Consider the following 13548-nt stretch of genomic DNA (forward strand, 5'->3'; position numbering starts at 1 on the left):
TTTCTACAACCTGTCTGGGACCAAGCTGGAAGTCTACATAGATGACATGCTCGCCAAGACCAAATCCGGCGAGCAACTCATCAGTAACCTCAAGCTTATAATGAACACCCTAAGAAGAAACCAAATGCGCCTCAACCCGACAAAATGCGCCTTCGGAATGGAAGCAGAAAAGTTCCTTGGTTTCATGATCACGCAACGTGGGGTGGAAGCTAACCCCGAAAAATGCAGAGCCATCCTTGAAATGACAAGCCCAAAAAATCTCAAAGACATCCAGAAGCTTACTGTTCGACTTACTGCACTATCCCGTTTTCTGGGCGCATCAGCGCAGAAGGCAATCTCTTTCTTCAAACTGATGAAGAAAGGAACCCCCTTTAATTGGGAAGCAAAATGCGAGGAGGTGTTCCAACATTTCAAAAGAGTCCTAGCGGAACCCCCGATTCTCGCCAAACCCCAAACAGGAGAGACCCTTTATCTATACCTCTCCATAACGGAAGAAGCGTTAGCAGCAGCACTTATCCGAGAAGACGAGCGTAAGGCCCAGTGACCCATCTACTTCATAAGCAAAGTCTTACAAGACACAGAAACGTGCTACTCACACCTTGATAAACTCGCCTTCACACTCCTCACGGCCTCCCGGCATCTCCGACAATATTTCCAAGCCTACCCCATTACGGTTCGCACCGACCAAGCGGTCAGGCAAGTCCTACAAAAGCCCGACCTAGCGGGGAGGATGCTTGCATGGTCCATCGAACTATCCCAGTTCAAAATAAAATTCGAACCCCGGAATGCAATCAAAGCGCAAGCCTTACCAGATTTCATCGCCAAGATGACACCGGGAAATCCCACCATCAAAACTTGGAAGCTACACGTAGACGGCTCATCGAATACCACTTCCGGAGCAGATGGAGTGATACTCAAAAGCCAAAACGGGGTCGTAATCGAACAATCCGTTCGGTACGAGTTCCCAATCTCGAACAACCAAGTAAAGTACGAGGCCCTCTTAGCTGGCCTAACCCTAGCCAAGGAGGTCGGAGCAAAAATCTTGGAAGTATGTAGCGACTCACAGGTAGTCAGCTCCCAAGTTAACGGAGACTACCAAACACGAGACCCCCTACTCCAACAATACCTCACCAAAGTAAACAAGCTAAAGGAAGAATTCGATCGTGTAACCATATAGCACGTCCCCAAAGAACAAAATGCCAGGGCAGACCTCCTATCGAAAATGGCCAACACCAAGCAGGGACAAGGTAACCGGTCGCTATTTCAGGAAGTCGCCAGGACACCGTCTGTATCGGCAACGCCCGACATCGTCCTACCAGTTTCCAACCAGGAATCATGGACCTTCCCTATCCTACAATACCTCATCGATGGAATGCTACCCGAGGACTCTAAAGAAGTAAACCGAATAAAAAGAGAAGCCGCAAATTACACTGTCATAACAGGACAACTATACAAACGAGGATTTTCGCAACCCCTGCTCAAATGCATCGAGCCCGGGGACACGGAGTATATACTCCGCGAAGTCCACGAAGGCTGCTGCGGCCATCACATCGGAGGCAAGACATTGGCCCAGAAGATCATCTGAGCCGGATACTTCTGGCCCACAATCATTAAAGACTCCATATAGACAGTCAAAAAATGCGACAAATGCCAAAGGCATTCAAACTACCACAATGCCGCCCCACATCAGCTCAACATTATAACGGCAGATCGACCGTTCGGTACCTGGGGCGTCGACCTCGTCGGGCCCTTACCAACAGCCCCTGGACAACTTCGATACATCATAGTCGCAGTTGACTACTACACCAAATGGATTGAGGCCAAACCCCTGGCCTCCATCACGGCAGCCAAATGCCGTAAGTTCCTCTAGAGACACATAATTACCCGATTCGGCATCCCAGAAATCGTAATCTCGAACAACGGAACCCAGTTCACCGACAAGAAGTTTAGGAAATTCCTAGAAGGACTCCACATATCCCAACGCTTCAGCTCGGTAGAACACCCCGAGACAAATGGGCAAGTTGAATTGGCAAACAAAATAATAATCAAAATGCTCAAAAAACGACTCGACGAAGCCAAAGGACTCTGGGCCGACGAGCTCGGATTGGTACTCTGGTCATATCGGACTACCCCCCAAAGCTCCACGGGGAAACCCCCTTCCGCCTCACATACGGGGTAGAAGCCATCATTCCCGTCGAGATCGGGGACCCCAGTCCAAGAAGGACCATCGGGAGCAACGACGAAGACGCCGAACGAGACCTCACAGATGAGATCAGGTCCATAGCTCACATGCGAGAGCTAGTCTTAAAACAAAAAATCAAGATAAGGTACAATAACGGCGTAATACGGAGATACTTCTCACCCGATGACCTGGTCTTACGACAAAATGACATCGGAGCTCCCATACCAGGGGAAGAAAAACTCACCTCCAATTGGGAAGGCCCGTACCGAGTCAAAGGAATAGTCGGGAAAGGGGCCACCACATCGGAGGGTTTTAACGAGGCCCAAACTTAATAAAATTTCATTCAAAAACATACTTGCCTCGCCCCTCCCTACACTATCGCAACGACGAAACGACTAGAGGCTAAACATCGAGGACTGATCACCCTCGAAGCCCAGAAAACGGATATCCACAAACATATGACTAAACGGCCAACCGAACACCCCGAGCCACGACGGAACAGCCAAAAGCACACTCACCACAAATGAGTTAAAAACAGCCATAACAGCCCAAAAAGTATAAGTCAAACAAAAACCATAAGCATCCAAAAGTTATAAACACGGCCACACGGCCAAAATACCAAAACAATAAAACTACAAGTTCTCAGAACAGAAAATCAAGTACAAAGAAACTACTAAAGGTCGACGATCTAACCATCACAGACAATCCTAAACGCCCCCATCACAGACACATCCACGTCCGGTGCAAGAACCAAGGCCTGGGCCTTCATCGTCTCCTCAGTAGCAGCAATAGCCTCCTTCACATCCGCAAGCAACATGACCTTTTCCTCCTTCAAACCTTCAACCTCAGCCTTTAAGCTCGCCACGTCAGTCTTCAGGCCGCCCATCTCGGAGAGAAGCATGGCAACTCGGGACTCGGCGTCCAAGGCCTTCCTCCGCTCCTTCCCAAGCTGAGACAAGAGCGAAGTCTCAACCTCGGACAGACGAAGGATCTCGGCACTGGACCCCTCGGACGCCTTCACCGCCCTCTCCCTCGCTGATTTGGCAGCCGCAAGCTGCTCCTTCAGCTTCGCAACTTCGGCCTGAGACTGGCGCAACTTCTTATCCAGAAGACCCACCTGGGCCATCACAGGCTCGGCCTTCCACACAATTACGGCAGAACAAAGGAGGGAACGATAAAGTGACTTCGCCTGAAAAGCCACATCACACTCACGAAAAAACTCCTTCATACCAGGCAAGAGGTGCTCATCTAAAAAAGCAGAGGCATCAAAATGGCGATCCATCACTTACGGGACCATAGTATCCCCCTCTACCAAGTTCTCACTATCAGCATCTTGCGACCGCCTCCGCTTCCAGGAAGCACTCTCCGACGAGATAACAACAACCTCGTCGTCAACTTCGACTCCCAACCCATGACCCGACCCCTGGGCACAACCCTCAGTCAAGATAAGTTCCTCAGAAGCAGCCCTCATGTCATCGGCAGGACGGGAGGTAGGAGTGGACGGAGAACCGCCAGAAGGAGTCCCCTGGGACAGCTGAGCCTTCAGCCTAGCAAGAGTCGTCAGACCACCAGCCATTTCAACTGAAAAAGAAGGCAAAGGAAAAAAGCATAAGTATCCAACTCAAAAAAAAAGAGAGAGAGAGACAGTACACACCGACATAAGCCTGGCAAGCCACCGAATCACCCATCACATCCCTAGGGTTAAGAGGACATTCCCCAAACAACTGCTAAAGGACAAGGGCCACGTCGTACAAGTAGACACCGACATAAGCCCGGCAAGCCATCGGATCACCCATCACATCCCTAGGGTTAAGAGGACATTCCCCAAACAACTGCTAAAGGACAAGGGCCACGTCGTGATCCTCCGAAGACAAAAACTTCTGAGTCACCCACGTCAAAACAGAAGGCCCCGCACTGAAATTCCAGTACCTAGGAAATCGACGCTCCCCCTCCAGCGTTAGCCAGAAAGGGTGACGCCCCCTAGCAGGGCGAACTTTGAAGTACCCACTCTTAAAACTTTGGAAGGAGTCCTCGTATAAACAGAAGACGCGACGGTGAGGCTAAGCCCTAAAAGACATATACTCCTTCTTGTGCTTCCCCTCCTTGGTCAGTAAAGTGAAGAGGAAAAGGAAGACATTCACCGAAGTTGGGAGCTCAAGGAACTCACAAACAAGCTCAAAAGACCGTATAGCCGCCCAGCTATTTGGATGCAGCTGGGACGGCGCCACGCAGCACTGGCTCAAAAGTTGCTGCACGAATGGAGAAAACGAAAGTTGCGCACCAAGCCGGGTGAACATCGCCTCGTATACCCACATCCAATTGGGGACAGTCGGCGAGTCGAGGTTAGTGTAACAAACCCTCTCGTCCACCCCCGGAAGGGCCATCTCATACTCACGCTCGGCATCACCCCCTCCGCAAACAGCCCCTTGTTCACGAAGCCACTGAAGGTCCGCCTCCATAACCCGAGACGGCATTCCCCACACATCACTGGTTACCTAGGAATAAAGGGAAGGAACGCCACCGGCAGGAGCCACCGGAACGCGCGTATCTTCAGTCCTCCGCTGAGCCATACCTAAAATAGAGGCGAGCACCACTGTCAGGCCAAAAACCGCGCACCATAAACTAGGGGATAAAGTCAAAACACACGCCACTACCTACTACCAACAATACAGTGGTGCTCACCCCCCTTAAAAAAACTCACTACGCCAGAAAAACAAAGAACTATCATACCAAAGCCAAATACAGCCCTAACCCACACTAAACTAGAAAACACAAAACAGAGGCGTACGAAGTAAAGCAGGAACACAATCATCAGGCAATGCAGATTAGGAGGATAAAAAAGAGAAAAGCACCAACCTGAAAGTGCGAATGTAAACTTGGAGTAGCAGGAAAGCAAAAACGCAACAGAAAAGCAGGAACTGTCACCACAAACACGAAAGGAGAGAAAGAGGCGTCCACCAAAGAAGAAAAAACCAGGAAACGAAACGGACGAAGGAAGAAAATGCAAAAACCAAAATGGTTTTGAAAAAGACAAAAGGACGTAAATAACCCCAACTACAGCTTAACACAGGAAGGGCAAAAATGGAAATACAATCCAAACGTCCCCTCGTAATAAATGCTCCCTCGGGAACATAAAACGGTCAGCGCGCCTCAGAAGACGAAACGGAGGCGACGAATTAGAGAAGCCGTGCCAATCGAACGGTCTTCAGACTCCAGGGAAGACGAACCCCCGCAGAACCGCAAAATTCGAAGACCGACGCATCGACCCACCACCAAAAAAGGCCACCAAACAGCCAAAAACCATATCCTCCAGCGGTAAAGGCCGACCTCGCTCGCCCTCTGCTGTGGGGGCAACTGTTACGGATCTAGCCTGCGACTTCCACACTCGGAACCGTCTCCAAACCCAGTTACCCGGTTACCCGGATCCAAACTACTTCACTCTTCTAGAAGGCCTGAAACCGGCCCATGGAAGCTCCTAACCAACTTTCGAATTCAAACGTCTCTCTTATCTTAGCCAAACAAGATAAGATAAGATAACTACCATCGCTTATAAATAGAGGACCCAGGTCCCTCCATGTATTCATCATTCCTCACACCTTTTACCTCTCAGATCCATTCTGACTTGAGCATCGGAGTGTCTTTACAAGTACCACCCCCCATTGTTTTAGTCAAGTAATCTGGCATCCACCTCGACCTGCAAGTCCCCGATCCATCTCTCAACTCGTACCGGAAGCATCCAGTACAGTTAGCATGAAAGGGGAAATGAGATAAAAATGTAATTGAAAAGGGGATTTTAGTTATAAAAGATCTCCATAAAAAAAAAGTTTGTATGGTTTAAATAATAGTTTATCTAACCGCCGGTACTATTGAAGATCGTATAAATGCAAATTCTTTATTTTTATATTTTTGTTGGCAAAATGTTAGTTCTAAAATAACAAAAGGAAATTTTGATCTATGTTTTACTATCGTTTATTTATTTACATATTTATTTTATTTTGTTAATGTCTTTATGTTGAGGTTAAATATAGTAAAATATTATTAGTTAGACTTAAAAAATTAGGGAAATTCGTTACAATGGGACTTGAAGGCAAGTGAAAGAAAAAATTAATATCATTGCAAAAAATACTTAAAAAGACTTTTTACTAGACAGTAAAATATTTGTATTAATCTATATTGGACTGCCACGTAAATCATCCCCATTAGTATTACCCAATTAAAAAGGATAAAGCAACCCCATAATCGAAAGTTGGGGTAGCCTGCACGAGTATCAATCATCATGACCGAAGTTCTTTTTTCGAGAGATTCCTAGCTTTCAGAAATTAAAGGGAGATTACTATATCCACTAGACCACCACGGGCAGAAATTCTCACAATTTTTTTATTGTTGTGAAATAAATAAGGAAGCTATAATAAATATAAAATAGAGAAATATAAATATATTTTTATCTCATTATAATATAAGTAATCTCTATATTTACTAATATTATAGATAATGTAGTTTAAAACTAAAGAAAGATAAAAGAGAGCGAAAATATTTGTATAGTAAAAGAAGAGAAGATTGTTTTATTGATGTGTATTACTTCAACAGTAACTTCTTTTATTTATACATGTAACAAGACTTGATTTTCAAATTTCATTTATTTTGATTGTCTTGGAGAGAGGTTCCTTCAATATTGAGAAGGTTAGCCCACATGGTCATCCACATCCTTATCTCAACACTCCCCCTTAGATGACCATTTAGGATTATTGCCTCGTTAAAATCTTACTAAAGAAAAACCCAATAGGAAAAAACCTTAGTGAAGGAAAAAGAGTACAATATTCTTTAGTGATGGGGACTGCCTCATTAAAAACCTTGTCAAGAAAAACCCAATGGGAAAAAACCTGACCAAGGAAAAAAGAGTACAGTCTCCCCCTCTTGTCGACATCATTTAATATCTCAAAATCGGCGCATCCCAATCTGATTTACCAACTTTTCAAAGGAGGATTTTGGGAGTGACTTTGTAAATAAATCTGCCAAATTGTCACTTGAGCGGATCTGTTGGACATCAATTGTCCCTTGATTTTGAAGATCATGAGTGAAGAAGAATTTGGGAGAAATATGCTTTGTTCTATCACCTTTGATATATCTGCCTTTAAGTTGAGCAATACATGCTGCATTATCTTCAAACAGGACAGTTTGAGCTATCTTCTGATCAATCAGTCCACATGATGACAGAATATATTGGATCAAACTCCTCAGCCAAAAACACTCGCGACTAGCTTCATGTATTGCTAGTATTTCAGCATGATTAGAGGATGTTGCAGCAATAGTCTGTTTCGTAGACCTCTATGATATAGCTGTACCACCATATGTGAACAGATATCTTGTTTGAGATCTCCCTTTATGTGGATCAGACAAGTATCCGGCATCTGCATAGCCAACTAGTAGTGACTTGGATCCATAGGGATAAAACAATCCCATATCAACCGTTCCATGAAGATATCGAAAGATTTATTTGATTCCACTTCAATGTCTTCTGGTTGGAGAGGAACTATATCTTGCTAGTAAATTCACAGCAAATGATATATCGGGTCGTGTATTATTAGCAAGATACATTAGTGCTCCAATGGCACTAAGATATGGTACTTCAGGACCAAGGGTATCTTCATTTTCTTCTTTAGGACGGAATTGATCCTTTTTCACATCCAAAGATCTTACGATCATTGGGGTACTTAATGGATGTGATTTATCCATATAAAATCTTTTCAAGATCTTTTCTGTGTATGTTGTTTGATGAATAAAGATTCCACTTTTTATATGCTCGATCTGTAAGCCAAGACAAAACTTAGTCTTTCCAAGATCTTTCATCTCAAACTCTTCTTTTTGAGTTTTTATAATTGTTGGAATCTCTTCAGGAGTCCCAATAATATTTAAATCATCAACGTACACAGCAATTATAATGAATCCAAATGCATATTTCTTTATGAAAACACATGGACAGATATTATCATTCTTATATCCCTTTTTGGCCAGATACTCAGTAAGACGATTATACCACATTCGTCCAGATTGCTTTAGACCATATAAAGATCTTTGAAATTTGACTGAGTATAACCCTTGCGAATATTCATTGGATGGTTTAGATATCTTTAGTCCTTCAGGGACTTTCATATAGATATCCCGATCTAATGAGCCGTATAAATAGGCTGTTACCACATCCATTAAGTGCATATGCAGTTTATGATATGTGGATAAACTGACCAAATAATGCAATGTTATCGCATCTACTACAGGGGAATACGTTTCTTCATAATCTATACCGGGCCTTTGTGAGAAACCTTGTGCCACAAGTCGGGCTTTATAGCGCACAACTTCATTTTTCTCATTTCGTTTTCTCACAAATACCCATTTGTATCCAACAGGTTTTACATCTTCTGGTGTACAAACTACAGGTCCGAAGACTTCACGTTTTGCAAGTGAGTCTAATTCAGCCTTCATGGCTTCTTTCCATTTTGGTCAATCATTCCTTTGTCGACATTCTTCGACTGATCTTGGCTCAAGATCCTTACTTTCATGCATGATATTTAATGCCACATTATATGCAAATATTTCATTGACAATTGTCTTATTTCGATCCCATTTCTCTCCTGTAAAGACATAATTTATCGAGATCTCATCATTTTCACAATTTTCAAGTACTTGAACGTCTTCTGGCGTTAAAACAATATCAGAATTTTGGACAACTGCAGGTGTCTCTACTATGTCTTTTTCAATAGGAATACTATTTACCTCTTTTCTCTTTCGAGGATTTTTATCTTTGGAACCGACAGGCCTGCCACGCTTCTGGCGTGTATTTGCTTCAGTGGCTATTTGTCCTACTGGGACATCAATTCGAATTGGGGCATTTTCTGCCCTGCCACGCTTCTGGCATGAATTTGCTTCAGTGGCTACTTGTCCTACTGGGACATCAATTCGAATTGGGGCATTTTTCGCTGGTATATAAGATTTGGTTATCCTTTTTGTATCGAAAAATGCATCAGGCAATTCATTTGCTATTCTTTGCAAATGTATAATCTTTTGAACTTCTAGTTCACATTGCCCTGATCGAGGATCTAAATGCATCAACGATGATGCATTCCAATTAAGTTCCTTTTCAGGAAGCTTATTCTCTCCCCCTAATATTGGAAATTTTGATTCATCAAAATGACAATCTGTAAACCAGGCTTTAAATACATCTCCCGTTTGTAACTCAAGATACCTCACTATAGAGAGAGAATCATATCCAACCTATATCCTCAATTTTCTTTGGGGTTCCATTTTGGTGCGATTAGGTGGTGCAATGGGAACATATATCGCACACCCAAATATTCTTAAATGGAAAACATTTGGCTGCTGGCCAAAAGCTAATTGCATAGGAGAGAACTGATGGTAACTCGTTGGCCTCAAACGAATAAGTGCTGCGGCATGTAAAATAGCATGCCCCAAAATCGAAGTTGGGAGGTTTGTTCTCATAAGTAAGGGTCTAGCAATTAATTGGAGGCGTTTAATAAGTGATTCTGCTAACCCATTTTGTGTGTGAACATAAGCTACTGGATGTTCAACACTTATTCCATTAGCCATACAATAAGCATCAAAAGCTTGGGAAGTAAATTCACCAGCATTATCAAGACGAATTGCTTTGATTGGATTTTCTGGAAATTATGCTTTTAATCGAATAATTTGAGCCAGTAATCTCGCAAACGCCAGGTTGCGAGAAGATAATAAGCACACGTGTGACCATCTCGAAGATGCGTCTATTAGGACCATAAAATATCTAAAAGATCCACATGGTGGATGAATAGGTCCACATATATCTCCTTGAATCATTTCTAGGAATTCAGGGGACTCAAATCCAATCTTTACTGGTGATGGCCTTAAAATTTACTTTCCTTGAGAACATGAATTCACTAGTTTTAAGAATCTTCTAGTTCTTTAGTGAATGTCCATGAGAGTTTTCAATAATTCTCCTCATCATGGTTGTTCCCGGATGACCCAATCTATCATGCCAAGTTATGAATTCATTTGGGCTAGTAAACTTCTGGTTTACAATGGCATGTGATTCAATTGCACTAATCTTAGTATAATACAACCCAGATGAAAGTGAGAGTAATTTTTCTAATATAACTTTCTTATTTGAATCATGAGTTGTGATACATAAATACTCATGATTTTCCTCATTCATTGTCTCAACATGACATCCATTTCGGCGAATATCTTTGAAACTCAGCAAGTTCCTCAGGGACTTGGTAGATAATAGTGCATTATTTATTATAAATTTTGTTCCTCTAGGAAACAAAATTATAGCTCTTCCGGAGCCTTCTATCACATTGCCTGAGTCAATAATAGTATTAACATATTCCTCTTTTGGCACAAGATGGGTAAAATATATATCACTTTTGAGAATGGTGTGCGAACTTGCACTATCCGCAAGACATACATCTTCATTATATATCCTTGCCATTTTCTTCAAAGACAAATAATAAAAATGAGTAGTATGCATAGTTAAATTGAATACTTGATCGGAATTATTTTTCTAAGAAACACGGTTCAAAAAAAATGTCATATACTAAAATTTTATTTTAAAATTTGACATATTTAATAATTTCAAAATTCATAAACATTAATATTTCATTATTTATATACATTACATTTGAAACTTAAATACATAGAAAATAAAACTTAACAATAAGTTCTTTACATTATTTATTTACATAGATACTTCACAATCTCACATATTAAACTATTTCATCATTGATCAAATGACCAATATTTCCTTCAGGGTCCTCAAAGAAATCAGATACATCATAATGAGTGGTGGAATTTTCAGTATCATTTGAAACAAAATTTGTTTCCTTTCCTTTGTCATCCTTTTTCAAAGATGTCTGGTAAAGATCGACTAGGTGCCTTGGGGTACGACAGATACGTGATCAATGACCCTTTCCGCCACAACGGAAACACTTATCCTCTGTTGATTTACTCTGTCCAATATTTCTTTCTTTATCCCACTTCTGGTAAGATCCTCTCTTTTGAATATAATTCCTTTTCCTTCCATAATTTTTCTTATTATTAAAACCTTGCCATTTACCTCTTCTGGGGTAATTTGCCGTATTTACTTCAAGAAATGGGGCGGTGCCAACTGGGCGCGCTTAATGATTCTTTAAAAGCAACTCATTGTTGCGTTCAGCAACAAGAAGGCAAGAAATTAACTCATAATATTTTTAAACCCTTTTTCTCGATACTGCTGCTGTAGGAGCACATTCGAGGCATGGAAGGTTGAGAAAGTTTTCTCTAACAAATTATGATCAGTTATTTTTTCTCCACATAATTTCATTCGTGGGGTGATTCGAAACATTGCAGAATTATATTCATTTATGGATTTAAAATCCTGCAGACGCAAGTGCGTCCACTCATATCGGGTTTCAGGAAGTATCACCATTTTTTGATGATTATACCTTTCTTCAAGGTCTTTCCAAAGATCTGCAGGATCTTTTAATGTGAGATATTCATTTTTCAATCCTTCGTCAAGATGACGACGAAGAAAAATCATGACTTTGGCTTTATCCTTATGGGATGCATTATTTTCAGCCTTAATGGTATCTCCAAGATCCATTGAATCAAGATGAATTTCAGCATCTAGTATCCATGATAAATAATTGTTTCCAGATATATCAAGAGCATTGAATTCAAGATGAGAAAACTTCGACATAATGAAAATTTGTTACCTAAATCTTCCTAAAAATTTGATCAGAGTCTCGTGCTGATAACGTGTTGTGAAATAAATAAGGAAGCTATAATAAATATAAAATAGAGAAATATAAATATACTCTTATCTCACTATAATATAAGCAATCTCTATATTTACTAATATTATAGATAATGTAGTTTAAAACTAAAGAAAGATAAAAGAGAGAGAAAATATTTGTATAGTAAAAGAAGAGAAGATTGTTTTATTGATGTGTATTACTTTAACCGTAACTTATCTTATTTATACATGTAACAAGACTTGATTTTCAAAATTCATTTATTTTGATTGTCTTGGAGAGAGGTTCCTTCAATATTGAGAAGGTTAGCCCACGTGGTCATCCACATCCTTATCTCAACATTTATGAGCTTATTTAGTATTTTTTTTATTGAGTCTCGTTATATATTTAAATCTTTTGTAACTAAATCTAATTGAATTGGCCTAAATCCAACAAAATCCACTCACACAATATGCGCGTAAAATCACGTTATTCTTTTTCTTTGTCTTTTTTCGTGCGCTTCCTCTTCCATCTTCTATTTGTTTCTTCTTCTTTTTTTTCTCGTGAGATATTGCAGTTTTTTTATTTGTTTTTTTTATTCCTCTTAAAAGAGTGAAATAAAAATATAATTTTTTTTGTTTTTTTATTTCTCTTTTTTTGTTTTATTCCTCTTAAAAAAATAAAACAAGAAGAATTATAAAAAATTATAATAATAAGAAGAAAAAGACAAAAAAAAGATGAAAAAAGGAAGAAACAACAGCAAGAAGGAGGAAGAGAAAGAGTTTTGAATTATACAAAATTTATTAAAAAATAACACCAAAATCTTAACAATAATACATAAATTTTTTAGTTTTGACACCAAAATTTTACTACAAAAGCACAAAAACGTCTTCACATATTAGACTTAAATGAATATGTTTGTACTGTATTACAATCTTATTTAATTTAATTAAATGAATGTAGGTTCTTCTTCTTCTTACTAATTTTGTAGCATTATGTGTTTCTTCTTCTTCTTTGTTTGATTTTTTTTATTTTTATTCTTGTTAAAAGAGTAAAACAAGAAGAATTAATGAACAAGAAAAGAAGAAAATGATGATAATGAAGAAGAGGGGAGAGGAGGAGTTTTGAGCTGTCATTAAGTAATTTAGTGCATTCTGGATTTAAATGAGGTACATTTAGTCTATGATTGTATAGAACTGAGTTTGTTTGTGTATCAATATCATTAAATAATTTCGGTGCATTCTAAATTTAAATAAAGTGCAATTGGTCTAAACTTGTTTTGAACTGAATTTGTTGTGTGTCATTATCATAAGTATTTTAAAATATCAAAAAAACAGAGTGCGTCGTTGTAACGCACTATGAGTCTATGACTCGGTTTTTTTTTTTATGTTATATGGCATAAAACTATTAAATTTTTTATGGTAAATTTTATGGTGTAGAAATAAAATTTTTTTTACACATAAAAAAATTAACGTGGCATAAGTTTAGGAGTGACATCTCTCTCTTGCTATTATTGTTTTGTTCAAATATGACAAGACAAATACACAAAAATTCAGATTTTGTCTTTTTTAATTAAATATCAATTTTAATGAAACATTAATTATAGAT

General features: G+C 40.0%; 1 protein-coding gene across 1 annotated transcript; it reads left to right on the top strand.

Moving 5' to 3' along the window:
- On the top strand, positions 1223-1585 carry LOC107636622. The gene has a single exon (XM_016340119.1). The coding sequence runs from the start codon at positions 1223-1225 to the stop codon at positions 1583-1585; it is 363 nt and encodes a 120-aa protein (XP_016195605.1).

This window comes from Arachis ipaensis, chromosome B04, assembly GCF_000816755.2.
Source record: "Arachis ipaensis cultivar K30076 chromosome B04, Araip1.1, whole genome shotgun sequence".
Classification (NCBI taxonomy): Eukaryota; Viridiplantae; Streptophyta; class Magnoliopsida; order Fabales; family Fabaceae; genus Arachis; species Arachis ipaensis.

Excerpts from the sequence above, each read along its gene's own strand:
- LOC107636622 (XM_016340119.1), top strand. The coding sequence starts at position 1,223 with ATGGCCAACACCAAGCAGGGACAAGGTAACCGGTCGCTATTTCAGGAA.